This window comes from Semicossyphus pulcher, unplaced genomic scaffold (genome assembly GCF_022749685.1).
Source record: "Semicossyphus pulcher isolate SPU_LCO1_2020_fin unplaced genomic scaffold, fSemPul1.0.p SCAF_10, whole genome shotgun sequence".
NCBI classification, from domain to species: domain Eukaryota; kingdom Metazoa; phylum Chordata; class Actinopteri; order Labriformes; family Labridae; genus Semicossyphus; species Semicossyphus pulcher.
The window spans coordinates 549910-567500 of NW_027211604.1; the positions used below are offsets into that span (position 1 = coordinate 549910).

Here is a 17591-nt window from a genome sequence, read left to right on the forward strand (position 1 = left end):
CAGCCAATCAGAGACAGGGACCCCACACGGACAAGCCTCCCATTGGCTGAGTTGAGTCAGGGGCAGGGTGAGTGTAACAGATGAATGATTGACATGAGATTATCAGTAGGGCGACACGGTGATACAGTGGTTAGTGCTGTCTTCTCACAGCCAGAAGGTTCCTGGTTTGAATCCCTAGGGCTTTTCACACTGCCAGTTCAAGGCGGGATTATTACGCCTCTGTTACGTTCCGCCTTCTATGTAAAACGCACGGAGGTGTAATGGTGGGGCTAAGTCGTTCCGCCTCTGAGCCGGCATCAGAGGTAGGAACAGAAGCGATGCGGCGTCTGTGTAAACAGCGGAGCTGGCAGGGCGGAACAGCGCCGTGTGTGTATTTGAAGCACGCGCTGTTTGTTTACACCTCGCGCACGTTTTGCTTCCACAACGCCTGAACGCTGTAAAACCACACGCTGACGCGGCTTTATGACGGCGGTGCTTGGTCCAATGTAGAATAACAAAGGCTGCATGTGCATGGAGCTTCGTTGCGGCGTGAGGCTGAACCGCAGAGTAAGAAGGCTCCGGTTCAGACGTAGTGGGCCTTTCTGTGTGGAGTCTGCATGTTCTCGTGCATGCGTGGGTTCCCTCCGGGTACTCCGGCTTCCTCCCACAGTCCAAAGACATGCTCGTTAGGTTTACTGGTGACTCTAAATTGCCCGTAGGTGTGAATGTGAGCGTGAAAGGTTGTCTGTCTCTGTGTGTCAACCCTGTGATTGACAGGTTACCTGTACAGGTGTGACCCTGCCTCTCGCCCAGTGACAGCTGGGATAGACTCCAGGCATCCAGATGGATGATGAATAAAATAAAACAAGAGAAAATAAAGACAAAGATAAATTATGATGATTTATCATGACCTCACAGCTCACAGACCGGCTGACAGACACGGCTGGCCCGCACATCACAAACCAGGTAACTTCAAATAAGCGCTCCTCTCATCACTACAGCCCCCCCAAGGTATCGTGAGCACAGACACAGATAGCTGCTAATCAGTGCTAACATATAAATAAATAATGTGTGTAAAAACAGTGTGAGACGTGTTGGACGGTCTGTTCGTCCAATAAAGCGCACACACAGATTATCTGTCTGATATTCACATGAACAAATCTCCAAAAGGCTCCAACAGCACAAACACGGCCCAGAGGTTACGTTCAGTGACTGAGTTAGCTGAGGTGACAGCTGGCAGCTCCCACCTGTCACTCAAAAAGGCCACGCCCCAAATTCTATAACAGCACTGATCTGATTCACTGAGTAACTCCAGCTACGACAGAGATCATAATTCATATTACTTTTTTTGGGGGCCTTTGGCTTTATTTATAGGACAGCTGAAGATAGACAGGAAATGTTGGGAGTAGAGAGGGGGGGATGACATGCACCAAATGATCAGCAGATCGGGAGTCGAATCTGCGATCAGTGCGATGACGACTGTAGCCTCTGTGGGGCGCCTGCTCTACCAACTGAGCTAAGCAGCGCCCCGCATAATTCATATTTTTAATCAGAGAAGAGACCCTGATGGTGCTGAGAGGAACTCCACCTCATACATCAGCAGAGTTTCAAATTAAAAGCATCAAATTAACCTTTGAGGAGCAGAGCAGATTAAATGTCAGCAAAAAAACACCTGAATGCCATCACATCCATATAATATATCAGTCTAACAAACATCACATCCATATAATATATCAGTCTAACAAACATCACATCCATATCGTCTATCTGTCTGGGCTGCTGCAGACAGGAAGTAGCTCTCTCTGGGCTCTGATGTCACTGACTGAGCAGTTATTGGTTATCTGGTGTTAATTATAATCTTAATCTTAAAACATGTTCCAACAATGATCCTGATTCATGCTGGTCTTCATTTTGATCTTGTTTCCTAAACTGATCAGTCTAATCCTGATGTGGATCATGTTTGGATTCAGGCTTTTAATGTTTTAATCCCCACCTCCAGACAGTGCTCTCAGCCAATCAGCATGCAGTATTGTTACACATAATCCACTCTTAAATAGTTGATTCTTCCCACTGACTTCTGTTAAAACATTATAGTACAGATTAACCATGGTTAGTAAAGTCCTTCTGTCAGAGTGAAGGACCAAACTTCACTCACTTTTTACTCGACTAAAGCTGGTCTGTCTCTGGTTCTGCTCTCTCTCTCTGGTAGTCTCTGGAGGTTTCTGCAGACAGGAAATGAGCGGTGAACATTTTAGCAGCTGATCACAGCCGTCCTATCAGCACACAGCTCTCGTTAACACCTCGCGCTAACGAGCTACAAAAGGCAATTTAATGTCAGGAACAGAAGAGACGCCAGGAGAGAGAGAACAGAAGAACACTTTCTGTTTCCTTTCAACGCTCTTCAGACGACAGACTGAGCGGCTGCAGACAGACACACACACACACACACACACGCACACACACACACACACACACACACGTAATCAGGTCATTGATGATCATCTGATTACCTGTTCAGGTTTGGTTGATTCAGTTCCACTGCAGTCATTTAAACATCTGATATCAGACATCCATTTGTAACCTCCAACACGCACGATTACATCCGATCATTCATCACTTCCTGTTTCTGAACATACAAAACAGACACACAGAGGAGACAGGCTGAGGAGGGGAGGAAACGAGGAGAGGAGGGGAGGAGACGGGATAAGGTGGGGGGGGAAACGAAGAGAGGAGGGGAGAAGACAGGAAAAAAAGAGAAGTAAACGAGAAGAGGAAGGGAGGAGACAGGATAAGGAGATAAGGAAACGAGGAGAGGAGGAGACGGGATAAGGAGAGAAGGAAATGAGGAGAGGAAGGGAGATGAGAGCTGAGGATGTATTTTTAACCATCTGGCCTTTTTAAGAATAAAATGGAAACAGGCCGTGTTTTTGGCTGCACATCACTCAGTGTGTGTGTGTGTGTGTGTGTGTGTGTGTGGAGGACTTGGCAGGACCTTAAAGCACCACAGAAGAAGAGGATTGTTGCCAAACCTCCAACTGTGTCTCAGTGATCAGACAGTTATCAGTCGGTCACACACAGTAACACACTGCATCGCAATATAAATATATACTGTTAAAGACTGCAGTCATGTTTTAAGACATATAAAATGTTCTGCTTGATATAATAAATTGTGTCTGGTATGTTTCTTCTGTTTCATTACCTTGTAAAAATCCTCCCAAGGCATCTCCTCCTTCTCCTCATTAAACATTCACCAATCTGCATAGGCCCCGCCCACTACGCACATTTACAACCGCCCCCTTCGTCGCCAAAACAAATGACGTCTCTGCCATCGTTTAGTGGTGACTTGTTGAATCTTAGCTAGCTTGAAATGTAGTAATTAGCAGTAGTAACGTTAACGTTAGCAGACAGTAGTGAGTTAGGACGACGGTTACAGCTGGCTCGCCCATAGCAGAAATGGTTGCCATAGGTTACACATAATGATACGGGATTGGCTCCTTAGGTTTGTGACGTCTCAAACCTGCCAATCTGATCACGTGTTGTTCAGCCTGTCCTTGGTACACTGCAGGTTAAAAGCAGGCAGGCCCACGGAGATGATGCTCATGTTGTGCCTGATATGTCTTAATGAACGACACCACATGGAGATGTTTACAAGGTACTGGAGGGGGTCTTGAATATATATTGTATTTATACGAGGTAAAGTCAGGGTTAAAAATGTCCCTCACAGAGCTGTAACTTCTTTACCTCTGATGTTTAAACTGAATGAATGTGCTTCCGTGTGACAATGATGCACTGCTCCGACGCTCCTCCGTGTTCCTGCTCGAGCCACTTTAAATTAGTTTGTAATAACATGAGTGCGACTGATTCGTTCATTGAAACGTAAAATAAGTTTACTCGCGTGTTTTCATCATAAATTCAACAATAAAAGAAGATAAAGCACGAGGATTATTGATCGATTAATGATCAGCGTTTGCGTGAGGAGGAGGAATCCGTCCCTGTCACGTGACTCAGTGTTTCCCTGCTAACAACATGGCTGCCGAGGATCTGCCGTCTGAATTTGACGTCGTCATTCTGGGCACAGGTACAGAAACACCTGGTTGTTATGACATGTTCTGATCCGGATCTTGTGTCTAAATATATCTCTGTTCGGTCCGATGGCTGCTCGCTCTCAAACATCCCGGCATCCCGGTTTAAACTGGGACGAAACGGGACACAGACTGTGGTTAGCCTGGGCGTTAGCTAGCGGCTAACGACCAATTTATTTTAAACGGCAGCGGCTAGTAGCTAACGCCTGGCGTGTGTGTTAGCTCCTTGAAACGGCAAAGATGCTTAAATATAACCACTTTATCCCAGCTGCTGTTTGTTCATGTTAGCAGCTGAGCTAACCGCGGTGTGTACACGGCTAATGTTAGCTTCATACAAGTAGGTATCTTACTGTTCAGAGCTTTAGCCTGATGCTAACGTTAGCCTGCTGTGCTGCTGGCTGACAGGCTAAAGAAAGATGCGGTCAGTGTGAGTGTCACGTGATGTTATTATGATGCTAGCAGTTTAATGGATCCGCAACAGGAAGTATATTTACAAAATAACACTACGGATAAAAACAAAACAACACAACAATATTTCACAATAAAAGTCAGTTATTGAAGTTAAACAATTTAAAGTTGAGAGAGAGAGAGAGAGAGAGAGAGAGAGAGAGAGAGAGAGAGAGAGATTATTATTGGTTATTGATCACAGGTTACTGATCATGTGTTCAGGTCTGACTGAGTCGGTGGTCGCAGCGGCCTTTTCCAGAGTGGGACAGAGAGTTCTTCATGTGGACAGGTCGGCCATCTTATTGTTGTTGTTGTTGTTGTTGTTGGTGATCAGTACCTCCCTAGTACCTTGAGTCTGTACAAACCTCCCTGTGTCTCACACACAGATCACTCTCTATCTCTATAGGAGGAGTTATTATGCAGCTAACTGGGCGAGCTTCACCTTCAACGGTCTGCTCACCTGGATACAACAGCACCATGTGAGTACAACGCTGCTCTCTGATTGGCTGCTGGCCTCACCTCCATGTTCTTGTCGGAAAAAAACTACTAACATCAAAGATTGCACAGCTGCCGAGCATTATGGGAAAGATAAAGTGGAAGTGGAAAATGTGGTGTCAAGTTTAGTAATGTGCGTGTGTGTGTATGTGTGTGTGTGCATGTGTATGGTAGGAGGAGGAGTTTCAGCCAGAGGACGCTCAGGATTGGTCAAGCCTGGTGGAGGAAGGGGAGGAGCTGATCCAGCTGTCAAACTCAGACTCCGCCTCCATCAGTAATGTGCAGGTTTTCTGTTTCACCAGGTAAACTTCACATTCCCTGTACCACACATTATGGACCCATTTCCTGCTGCCGCTCATTCACAATAAAAGCCTTCCAGTGACCAAAATCTAAGGATCGTGCCCCTTTTTTTCACTTGTATTATTTCACTTTTTTTTTTGTGGTTTGATGAGTGATGAGTTAGTAATGTGTTTATTCATGTTGGCCTCAGTGAGGAGGATGAGGAGGAGGAAGCTCCAAACACCACAGAAGAAGAAACAGGAGGAGCTGAGGAAGATGCTGTCAAAGAAACATCAGAGACAGAATCTGCAGGTTTGATGTCAACAATGGACTCTTCTCTTAAACGAATCTCTTAAATGTTTAAAGGAGCAGAGTTGCAGGTGTGAGGGATCACCTGAAACACTGTGAGAAATCTGTTTTCTGTTTTTAGGTTCAAAAGAAGAAGAAACCAACGGGACACCAGAAGAACCAGCTGACGCAGAGGAAGAAGATCAGGTGAGACAGGAAGTAACCATCAGTAATCAGGTGTTTATCCTCAGGTCTTTAAAACACATGAACTAGATTCAGTTGAACTCATTGCCAACCAATCAGTGACAGTGTTAGCCTGTTATCTTTACTGTCTGCTGTGTGCTACGTCTCTGTGTGAAAGTGTGTTATTATATAAATATACATATCATCAACCCAGAGTGTGTGCAACAACTGATCACTGCTATGAATCATGGGTAATCTACAGCACATATTACCTTCTCCTCAGTAGTCCCCCGGTGGTGGAACGAGCTACCAAACCCCCTTCGGTCCGCAGAGTCTGACCCAGCTCTATATGAACACCTCTTAACTTAATGATGATGATGATGATGATGACATTGAGGATGTGGTTTATGTTTGCTCTTACTGACTTCGTTCCCTCCTGTCTTAATCCTTGCTTGTGTTGTATTAACTCTCAGATGTAAGTTGCTTTGGACAAAATCGTCTGCTAAATGAAATTGTAACATTGTAACACATTGATGACTGACAGATATGTCAAAAAATCACACAGGCCTCCCACACAGAGGGGGAGGAGCCAGAGGGGAACAAACCAGCCGCCCAGAGCCAGTCAGAACCAACGAAGAAGAAGATCAGCTACGCCCAGCTGGTGAAGGAAGGACGCAGGTTCAACATCGACCTGGTCTCCAAGGTAACACAGTGTCATGTCACAAAATAGGGCAGTCCTAAGTACAGAGCGGGAAAAACAAACTAACATGCAACAATATAACATAAACAAACATATCACTGCATCATGTGACACACAAACAGCCACATGACCTCAGCAGCTGTTTCTTCTTCTGCTCTCAGCTCATGTTTTCTCGCGGCTCATTGGTCGATCTGCTCATCAAATCAAACGTCAGTCGCTACGCAGAGTTCAAGAACATCACCAGGATCCTCACCTACCGCCACGGAAGGGTGGAACAGGTGAGTACAAACCACAGACCTGTTCACACCTGTCAATGTCTTCCCCTGTCAAAATTCCAATTCAAATAGCTTTATTGGCATGAACAAAAACATGTTGTTCTCTGTCTTTACATGTCTGTCTTTACCTGTCTGTGTCTTCACCTGTCTGTGTCTGTGTCTTTACCTGTCTTTCTTTACCTGTCTCTGTCTTTACCTGTCTCTGTCTGTGTCTTTACCTGTCTGTGTCTTCACCTGTCTGTGTCTGTGTCTTTACCTGTCTCTGTCTTTACCTGTCTCTGTCTGTGTCTTTACCTGTCTGTGTCTTCACCTGTCTGTGTCTGTGTCTTTACCTGTCTCTGTCTGTGTCTTTACCTGTCTGTACCTGTCTGTGTCTTTACCTGTCTGTGTCTTCACCTGTCTGTGTCTGTGTCTGTGTCTTTACCTGTCTCTGTCTTCACCTGTCTCTGCCTTCCCCTGTCTCTCACTTTACCTGTCTGTGTCTTCACCTGTCTGTGTCTTCACCTGTCTGTGTCTGTGTCTGTCTTCACCTGTCTCTGCCTTCCCCTGTCTCTCTCTTTACCTGTCTCTGTCTTCACCTGTCTCTGCCTTCCCCTGTCTCTCTCTTTACCTGTCTCTCACTTTACCTGTCTCTGTCTTCACCGTCTCTGCCTTCCCCTGTCTCTCTCTTTACCTGTCTCTCACTTTACCTGACTCTGTCTTCACCTGTCTCTGCCTTCCCCTGTGTCTCACTTTACCTGTCTGTGTCTTTACCTGTCTCTGTCTTCACCTGTCTCTGCCTTCACCTGTCTCTGTCTTTACCTGTCTGTGTCTTCACCTGTCTCTGTCTTTACATGTCTGTCTTTACCTGTCTCTGTCTTCCCCTGTCTCTGTCTTTACCTGTCTGTCTTCACCTGTCTGTGTCTTTACCTGTCTGTGTCTTCACCTGTCTGTGTCTTTACCTGTCTGTCTTCACCTGTCTGTGTCTTTACCTGTCTGTGTCTTCACCTGTCTGTGTCTTCACCTGTCTGTGTCTGTGTCTTCACCTGTCTGTGTCTTTACCTGTCTGTCTTCACCTGTCTGTGTCTTTAACTGTGTCTTCATCTGTCTCTGTCTTTACCTGTCTGTGTCTTTACCTGTCTCTGTCTTTACCTGTCTCTGTCTTTACCTGTCTCTGTCTTCCCCTGTCTCTGTCTTTACCTGTCTCTGTCTTTACCTGTCTACCTGTCTGTGTCTTAACCTGTCTGTCTTAACCTGTCTGTGTCTTCACCTGTCTCTGTCTTCACCTGTCTGTGTCTTTACCTGTCTGTGTCTTTACCTGTCTGTGTCTTCACCTGTCTGTGTCTTTACCTGTCTGTGTCTGTGTCTTCACCTGTCTGTGTCTTCACCTGTCTGTCTTTACCTGTCTGTGTCTTCACCTGTCTGTGTCTTTACCTGTCTGTCTTCACCTGTCTGTGTCTTTACCTGTCTGTGTCTTCACCTGTCTGTGTCTTCACCTGTCTGTGTCTTTACCTGTCTGTCTTCACCTGTCTGTGTCTTTAACTGTCTGTGTCTTCATCTGTCTCTGTCTTTACCTGTCTGTGTCTTTACCTGTCTCTGTCTTCCCCTGTCTCTGTCTTTACCTGTCTACCTGTCTACTTGTCTGTGTCTTAACCTGTCTGTCTTAACCTGTCTGTCTTAACCTGTCTGTGTCTTTACCTGTCTGTGTCTTCACCTGTCTCTGTCTTCACCTGTCTCTGTCTTTACCTGTCTGTGTCTTTACCTGTCTGTGTCTTCACCTGTCTGTGTCTTTACCTGTCTGTGTCTTTACCTGTCTGTGTCTTCACCTGTCTGTGTCTGTGTCTTCACCTGTCTGTGTCTGTGTCTTCACCTGTCTGTGTCTGTGTCTTCACCTGTCTGTGTCTTTACCTGTCTGTGTCTTTAACTGTCTGTGTCTTTACCTGTCTGTGTCTTTACCTGTCTCTGTCTTCCCCTGTCTCTGTCTTTACCTGTCTGTGTCTTTACATGTCTCTGTCTTCCCCTGTCTCTGTCTTTACCTGTCTACCTGTCTACTTGTCTGTGTCTTAACCTGTCTGTCTTAACCTGTCTGTGTCTTAACCTGTCTGTGTCTTTACCTGTCTGTGTCTTTACCTGTCTCTGTCTTTACCTGTCTGTGTCTTTACCTGTCTGTGTCTTCACCTGTCTCTCTCTATACCTGTCTTTGTATCCACTGTCTAAATACCTATTTGTGTACCCGTCTGCTTTAACGTTTACATGTGTCTCTGTTTTCCTGTCTTACCTGTCTGTGTATCTCTCTGTCTCTCTGTTTGCCTGTCTGTTAACCTGTTTGTGTACCTTTGTTACCTGTCTTACCTGCATGTGTACCTGTCTGTCTCTCAGGTGCCATGCAGCAGAGCGGACGTGTTTGCGAGTCGTCAGCTGTCAGTGGTAGAAAAGAGGAAGTTGATGCGTTTCCTCACTTCCTGTGTGGAGGAGACGGAGGAGCAGCAAGGTGAGACTGCTCACCTGTCAAAGACACCTGTCAGTTCCACCTTTTATAGTCAGTCTATCACGGAGCATTGTGGGTAATGTAATCTTACCCTCCTACCCTCCAGCCTATAACGGTCGGCCATATTTGGAATTCCTGCGTGACCAGCAGCTTGGTGACAACCTGCAGCACTTCCTGCTTCACTCCATTGCCATGGTAACAGAAGACACACCCACAGAGGAGGGCCTCGCCTCCACACGTCACTTCTTGCGCTGTCTGGGTCGCTATGGCAACACGCCCTTTCTGTTTCCTGTCTACGGCCTCGGGGAGATACCCCAGTGTTTCTGTAGGTAAGAACCTGTCAGTCTACCTACCTGTCTGTCTGTCTGTCTGTCTGTTGTGGTGATAATACTACACCTTCTGTTGTTAAAGTAGACTCTCACTGTCTGTCTGTAGAACTACTTCTACCATGAATGCTCATATCACCACTATCTTTGACGATCCTCCTTCTGCTTCATCTACTGCTGATAGTTTAACGCACATTACTGCATCTAGTACTGATGATAATAATGTTACTACAATTCTGCCTGCTACAGCTAACACTACAGCTAATAGGGACTTTAAGCAGTGATGACTGAGGGACGGCTACAGCGCCCGTGAAACATTCCAACAGTTTGCCGTAGTGGCAGAAATCCAGTGTCACTAAGCAATGATTTGATCTGGCAACGGATGACGTGTATAACAAACAGGAAAAATGGTCGAATTAGCGGATATCTTTAACAAGTGTACTAATAATATAATCCATATATCCAAATACGTTAAAGAACGTATAATTACTGCTTACACTATTAAGTTGTACTGACTACAGCAATCCAGTCTTTCTCCCGTAGTAGACAGCTGGGCTACAACGACAGGAAGTGCACAACGTGGAACTTTAGCTAGTACTTCAGCTAGTACTACAGCTAATACTAAACGTAGTACTACAGCTAGTACCAATACTACAGCTTATACTAATATTACAGCTAACACTACAGCTAATACTAATATTACAGCTAATACTAAACCTAGTACTACAGCTAGTACCAATATTACAGCTAATACTACAGCTAATACTAATACTACAGCTAGTACTAAACCTAGTACTACAGCTAATACTAATACTACAGCGTGTACTACAGCTAGTACTGATACTACAACTAGTATTACAGCTAGTACTGATACTAAAGCTAATACTACAGCTAATACTAATATTACAACGAATACTACAGCTAATACTAATCCTACAGCTAGTACTACAGCTGGTACTAATACTACGGCTAGTACTACAGCTGGTACTAATACTACAGCTAATATTAATACTACAGCTAGTACTACAGCTGGTACTAATACTACAGCTAATACTACGGCTAGTACTACAGCTGGTACTAATACTACAGCTAATATTAATATTACATCTAGTACTACAGGTAGTGTGATCGCTGCAGCCTTCGGGTCAGTAAAACTGTAGGTACCTCATCCTCTGTGTACTACTCTACCTTTCGTGTGTGTCCAGTGTCTGCAGGCAGTTTGTGTGGTTGTCATGGGAACAGTCTCATTAGATCAGAACATGAATATTAATGAGGGGGTGTCGCCCAAGGCTCAGCTCATTTACATATTAAATCATCCTCAGAGGATATTACTGCTCAGACACACACACACACACACACACACACACACACACACACACAGAGTCATCTTGACTTAAGGTAAAGTTAAAATCAGCCATCTTAAAATACATTTGAGGTTTTTATTTAATTAGTCTTTCTTTTATTTTGAAAGTCTATTTTATAAATAAAGTCTTTAAATTAAAAAGTCATATTTGACCTGAAGTTCTCCCACAGAAACACCTGTGTGTTCGCCTCAGGTCTGAGTCACAAGTCTTTAGCATGTTTCATATTTAAAACTTCCAAAACAAAAGATTACAAAATAAAAATAGAAACAACGATATTATATTAAACACAAAGAAGGAATAATGGTTAAAAGAAATGAGATAAAAATGTATAATTATTATTACTAATAATGAAAATAAAATAATGACAGTTCTTGTTTCAAAATAAAGGTTTAACCTATGAAAAACAGAATGCCAAAATAAAAGCCTCAACAAAAAGATAATGAAGTTGTTTTCAGCTTCTGAAAGAGACTTTACATCAAGAGGGCAGACACACATGCGCACACGCACGCGCACACGCACGCGCACACGCACACGCACCCACTCACAGTAGTAGTGAGGCATTTTCAGAGGGATGAAGCCACACAGACACGCACACACTGTAATTAATGTGTGATGACAGACAGATTGCTGTGCCTATAAGTGTGTGCGTGTGCAAAGTGAGCTGTATTGTGATTGTTTTTAATTAGAGAGGGAGGAGTCAATCAGGACTGAGACCAAACACCCTCCTCTTTAACCCTTAATTAAATATTACATACAGGAAATATTAACATGTATTAATAAGACGTTTATTCTGAAAGTCTGACTTCCTCACAGACCAGCTGACACACCTGCTACCATTAAATTAAAGTGTCTCCATGTTTGTTCTCTTTACACACCTGTCTGTCACTGTACACATAACTCACCTGTGTGTGTGTGTGTGTGTGTGTGTGTGTGTGTGTTTCAGGATGTGTGCTGTGTTCGGAGGGATCTACTGTCTGAGACACTCAGTCACCTGTCTGCTGCTCGACAAGGACTCCAACAGGTACACACACTGTAATACTGCAATACTACTGAAGTACTCTGAGTACAGCCAGGTACACACTGTGACCTTCCTGTTCAGAGCTGTGATTGGACGATAATTTATGATCAGTGAAATATTTAATTTATGGAGGAAATTACCTTCATGATTTAACCTTCTCTTCATCACCTCCTCTTCCTCCTCCTCCTCCTCGTCTCCATTTATCTCCTCCTCCTTTTCTCTTCCTCTCCTGCTCGGCTTTTTTATCTTCCTCCTCCTCTATACACCTCACTGCTCTCTCTGACCTGTCTGTCTCTCTCTCTCTGACCTGTCTGTCTCTCTGTGTGTGTCTCTCTCTCTCTCTGACCTCTCTCTCTTTGACCTGTCTGTCTCTCTCTCTGTCTGTCTCTCTCTCTCTCTCTCTCTCTCTCTCTCTCTCTCTCTCTCTCTCTTTGACCTGTCTGTCTCGCTCTCTGACCTCTCTCTCTTTGACCTGTCTGTCTCTCTCTCTGACCTCTCTCTTTGACCTCTCTGTCTTTGACCTGTCTCTCTCTCTCTGACCTCTCTCTCTTTGACCTGTCTCTCTCTCTCTCTCTCTCTCTCTCTCTCTCTCTCTCTCTCTCTTTGACCTGTCTGTCTGTCTCTCTCCCTTTGACCTGTCTGTCTCGCTCTCTGACCTCTCTCTCTTTGACCTGTCTGTCTCTCTCTCTGACCTCTCTCTTTGACCTGTCTGTCTCTCTCTCTGACCTCTCTCTCTTTGACCTGCAGGCTGCATGAATCAGCCAGCTACGGCTAGGCTATATGCTCCTCAGCGTAGCTAACGGTTATTATCCATAGACTGTATAAATCATGAATGAGCTGGTTTGACTTTCCGAGGAGGAGATTCTGTCGGTGACTGACTGCAGGTGTTCAGTTATCAGAATAAAGAAGTAGACGACCGACGATTAAATAAATGTTTGATAAACACTGAACAGGCTAACAAGCAGCTAAAGCGAGCACAGTATACCTGCTACTTAGTGCTAACAATATATCAATACAATAACACGAACATTTATCTCACTTAAAGCTGGAGCTCAGACTGCACGCACACAAAGTTCCATAAACACACAGAGAAAACAAACAGGTGAAGGTAAGCTCAGTGTCTGTGTGTCTGTGTTGATGTCCAGCAGACAGCCAGCAGGATCCACCTGTCAATCAAGTGATCCGGCGCCTATGATATAAGGCTTAATATAATTAAAACGAGTGTGTTATAAAAAAATCCCCCCCCCAGAGTTATCTTGAAATATAAAATGAGCTGTGTGTGTGTGTGTGTGTGTGTGTGTGTGTGTGTGTGTGTGTGTGTGTGTGTGTGTGTGTGTGTGTGTGTGTGTGGGGTCAGGGCAATCAGTCATTTAATCAGAAAGTTGGCGAGGCAGCAAATAAAGAGAGAGAGAGAGAGACAGACAGGTCAGCAAGATACACAGACAGACAGACGGACAGATCAGAGAGAGAGATGAGCCTTCTTCTCCCGGGGTCGAGGAGTGAGGCAGGGATGTAACCTCAGTCCCGTCCTTTTCAATCTATACATTAATGAATTTGCAAACCAATTAGATCAGTCCACATCACCTGGCCTCACCCTGAATGACACAGAGGTCAAAGGTCTCCAATACGCTGATGACTTGGTGTTGTTGTCCTGACTGTTAACAAAGCCAACATTATGGTATTCAAAAGAAGAGTCAAGAGAACACACACGATTTTTATTTGGACACCTCTGCACTGAAACACACTAAAAACTACACATATGTGATCAACATCAGTGCGACAGGAAGTTTCAACCTGGCTGTGAAAGGTCTGACAAACAAAGCGAGAAGGGCTTTCTACGCAATCAGACCAAATATAACCAATTAAAATCTGGCTAACAATGTTTCAGTTTGTATTAGAACCAATAACTCTGTATGGCAGTGAAATCTGGAGACCAAAATTAAATCAGGACTGAATTAAATGGGACAAAACACTCATCGAATCTTTCCACACAGAGTTCCGTAAGAACCTCCTGCATGTGCAGAGAAACACGCCAAACAGCGTATGGAGGGCAGAACTCGGCCAATAGCCCCTCATATCCAGCATGCAGAAAGGAGCACTCAAATTTTACCAACACCCGAAAACCAGTGACTCCCAGACCAACCACCACACAGCCCTGAGAAGTCCCCTCAGCCAGCTGATCCAAAGACTCCGCCAGACCAAGCGGCAACCTCCGGTGTTGAAAAGTGAAGCCAATGCAGAAGTGCAAAAAACTGCAGTTCCTCGAGGGTCCACTTGAGGCTCCAGAAAAAAAGAAATAACATTACAGCAGAAATAAACACGTTTACTTACGGATCACTTGATTGACAGGTGGATCCTGCTGGCTGTCTGCTAGACGTCAACACAGACACACAGACACTGAGCTTACCTTCACCTGTTTGTTTTCTCTGTGTGTTTATGGAACTTTGTGTGCGTGCAGTCTGAGCTCCAGCTTTAAGTGAGATAAATGTTCGTGTTATTGTATTGATATATTGTTAGCACTAAGTAGCAGGTATACTGTGCTCGCTTTAGCTGCTTGTTAGCCTGTGCAGTGTTTATCAAACATTTATTTAATCGGTCAGTAAACAGGAGTCAGGAGTTGTTGGCTTTTCCCCGCAGAGATTACAGCCGACTGCAGTGATGAGAAGATCGGTTATATTAAGTTTCCCGTTACGTGTCGGCTCGCCGCTCTCTCTCAGTCACCGACAGAATCTCCTCCTGGGAAAGTCAAACCAGCTCATTCATGATTTACACAGTCTATGGATAATAACCGTTAGCTACGCTGAGGAGCATATAGCCTAGCTTCATAGCCGTAGCTGGCTGATTCATGCGGCCATAGAGCTCAGCCATAGGCTTCAGCTCGGTCGTGCTCCGCCTCTTTGCCTGCCTCTGGATTAGCCGTCTCTGGCATTTCCAATATGGCGACCCCCAGCGCCTCAAAACGCTTCTTCAGAAACCAATGGGTGACGTCACTGAGACTACGTCCGTTATTTATACAACTCTGCAACACTCGCAGACCAACCACTGCTGGCTGATGGAAAACGCGTCACTAACTGGGCGCTGCAATCAATAAATCTGAATGCAGAAATGCTAACAATGCTAAAATGCTGCAGTGAGACACAGAGCGCTGACTGTGTGTGTGTGTGTGTGTGTGTGTGTGTGTGTGTGTGTGTGTGTGTGTGTGTGTGTGTGTGTGTGTGTGTGTCTTAGAGGTTATGGATGAGCTTGTGTTCGCATCATTATTCCCAATAATAGCTTTCGTGTGTGTGTGTGTGTGTGTGTGTGTGTGTGTGTGACCCTCCCAGTTGTCAGATCAATCATTTTATTGTGAAATGGTTATTTGATAAAGTACAACATTCACATGAAGAGCTGCTTTAATATGAACTCCGTGTGTTAAACAGAAGATTAATCAGTGTATTGAACATTACTCAGCAGCAGGTCTGATTATTAAGAGTTTTACATTTATTGTTCCGGCTGTTTTAAAAATGTGTTTTTTTGTCTTCCATCAGTAAAGTGAATATTTGAGTTTGAGTCGTTGGGACTGAACGTGACAGTTCAAGTTTCTGAAGAACAAACTTACACACGATGAAAGTTCTGTTTGTTTATTTTGAAAAATATCCAGATTAATTTAAAATGTCTCTAACATAATCAATAAATTCATAAAGTTTGGACTCCTCCCCTTTTCAGATGTAAGGCGGTGATTGACAGCCGAGGACAGCGAATCAGCTGCAGCCATTTTGTGGTGGAGGCCGGCTATGTGGGGTTGGACCCGAAGAGGGCCACACCGACCAGGTCAGGAACAACCAATCACCAACCACCTTATCGCATCACACACCTGAGCCACTCTAACAGTTTAACGATACACCTGCAACACCTGAGAAACTGTTTCATGAACATATAAAACAACAATAATGATAAATGCTAGTTTAGCTCCAGCAGGGACTGTTGTTTCGTTTAGCAGGTCTCTTATTTTGAAAATTAATTTGTGCACATCCTGTTCAGGCGAACTTTCTGTTGTTTTGGACGAGGCTGAAGTTTCTCTCGAATACATTCCTCTCATGTGGAGGATCTGATAGTAACCTGTCTCTCTGCCTGTCTGTGTGCCGGTCTGCCTGTCTGTGTGTCTGTCTATCTGTCTCTCTGCCTGTCTGTGTGCCGGTCTGCCTGTCTGTGTGTCTGTCTATCTGTCTATCTGTCTCTCTGCCTGTCTGTGTGCCGGTCTGCCTGTCTGTGTGTCTGTCTGTGTGTCTGTCTATCTGTCTCTCTGCCTGTCTGTGTGTCTGTCTGTCTGTCTCTCTGCCTGTCTGTGTGTCTGCCAATCTGTCTCTCTGCCTGTCTGTGTGTCTGTCTGTCTCTCTGCCTGTCTGTGTATCTGTCTATATGTCTCTCTGCCTGTCTGTGTATCTGTCTGTCTGTCTCTCTGCCTGTCTGTGTGTCTGTCTATCTGTCTCTCTGCCTGTCTGTGTGTCTGTCTGTCTGTTTGTCTCTCTGCCTGTCTGTGTATCTGTCTGTCTATCTGTCTCTCTGCCTGTCTGTGTGTCTGTCTGTCTGTCTGTCTGTCTTTATGTCTCTCTGCCTGTCTGTGTATCTGTCTATATGTCTCTCTGCCTGTCTGTGTATCTGTCTATCTGTCTCTCTGCCTGTCTGTGTGCCTGTCTGTCTGTCTCTCTGCCTGTCTGTGTGTCTGTCTGTCTGTCTATCTGTCTCTCTGCCTGTCTGTGTGTCTGTCTGTCTGTCTGTCTCTCTTCAGGTTACTCTCCAGAGCTGTGTTGATAACTGACGGCTCCATTCTGCCCAGTGACTCGGACCAACAGGTAATCATGCATGTTGTAAAGTTTGTTTTTTGCCTCGTTAGCTCACTAGCTTGTAGGTCCACACAGACAGTAATGCTATCAAAGGGTTTAGTGATTTAGTGATTTAGTTAGTTTAGTATCAGTCAGACGTTTAAAGCCAGAGGTCAGAGGTCACAGTGTCCTTCAGCCCAGAGGAAATTTTGGATTGATTTTAATGGAGACGATCAGAAAGTCCTGAAAGGAGACAGTTTAAATAAAGTGTTTAAATTACAGAAGAAAATCCCCAAATTCATCTGTCTGCACACACACACACACACACACACACACACACACACACACACACACTCCTCACTAATTAGATGAGTTAAATATTGAAATATTGAATTAAGTTTGGTCAGAGAATTATGATGCTTCATAGATCTTCAGTCGTGTGTTTTAGTGTGTATGTTAATGTGCGACGGTGTGTGTGTGTGTGTGTGTGTGTGTGTGTGTGTGTGTGTGTGTGTGTGTGTGTGTGTTAGCCTGCAGTGTTCAGTAATAAGATGAAGCTAATCTGCTCTTCAACACTCTGAGGAGGTTTTTCATTAAAGACTTTCGTCCGTCTGAAGTGAAACTTTCACCTGTCTGTCTGATCAGGTCTCTATGGTAACGGTTCCTCCAATAGCAGCAGGGTGTCCGGCGGTGAAGATGGTGGAGCTCTGCTCGTCCACCATGACCTGCATGCCTGGAACATGTGAGACACAAACACTCTGTTATATCTCGTTTCTGAGTCTGATGATCCTGATGTGATGTCGTCTCGTGATTTTATTTTGAGTTATCTCGTCGTCTCATGTCGTGTCATGTCGTCTCATGTCCTCTCATGTCCTCTCGTCTCATT

General features: G+C 44.7%; 1 protein-coding gene across 1 annotated transcript in view; it reads left to right on the forward strand.

Moving 5' to 3' along the window:
* Positions 1–4003: 4003 nt before the first annotated feature.
* Positions 4004–17591, forward strand: part of chm (CHM Rab escort protein) — a 31522-nt gene continuing 17934 nt past the window's right edge. Inside the window, exons 1-14 of the mRNA XM_069667783.1 lie at positions 4004–4057; positions 4731–4797; positions 4915–4987; positions 5178–5305; positions 5494–5594; positions 5713–5777; positions 6319–6456; positions 6615–6731; positions 9087–9198; positions 9302–9524; positions 11829–11906; positions 15609–15713; positions 16672–16735; positions 17351–17447. Of these exons, the coding sequence (XP_069523884.1) occupies positions 4006–4057; positions 4731–4797; positions 4915–4987; positions 5178–5305; positions 5494–5594; positions 5713–5777; positions 6319–6456; positions 6615–6731; positions 9087–9198; positions 9302–9524; positions 11829–11906; positions 15609–15713; positions 16672–16735; positions 17351–17447 (1420 nt within the window). The 5' untranslated portion in view covers positions 4004–4005. The remainder of the gene's footprint in view (positions 4058–4730; positions 4798–4914; positions 4988–5177; positions 5306–5493; positions 5595–5712; positions 5778–6318; positions 6457–6614; positions 6732–9086; positions 9199–9301; positions 9525–11828; positions 11907–15608; positions 15714–16671; positions 16736–17350; positions 17448–17591) is intronic.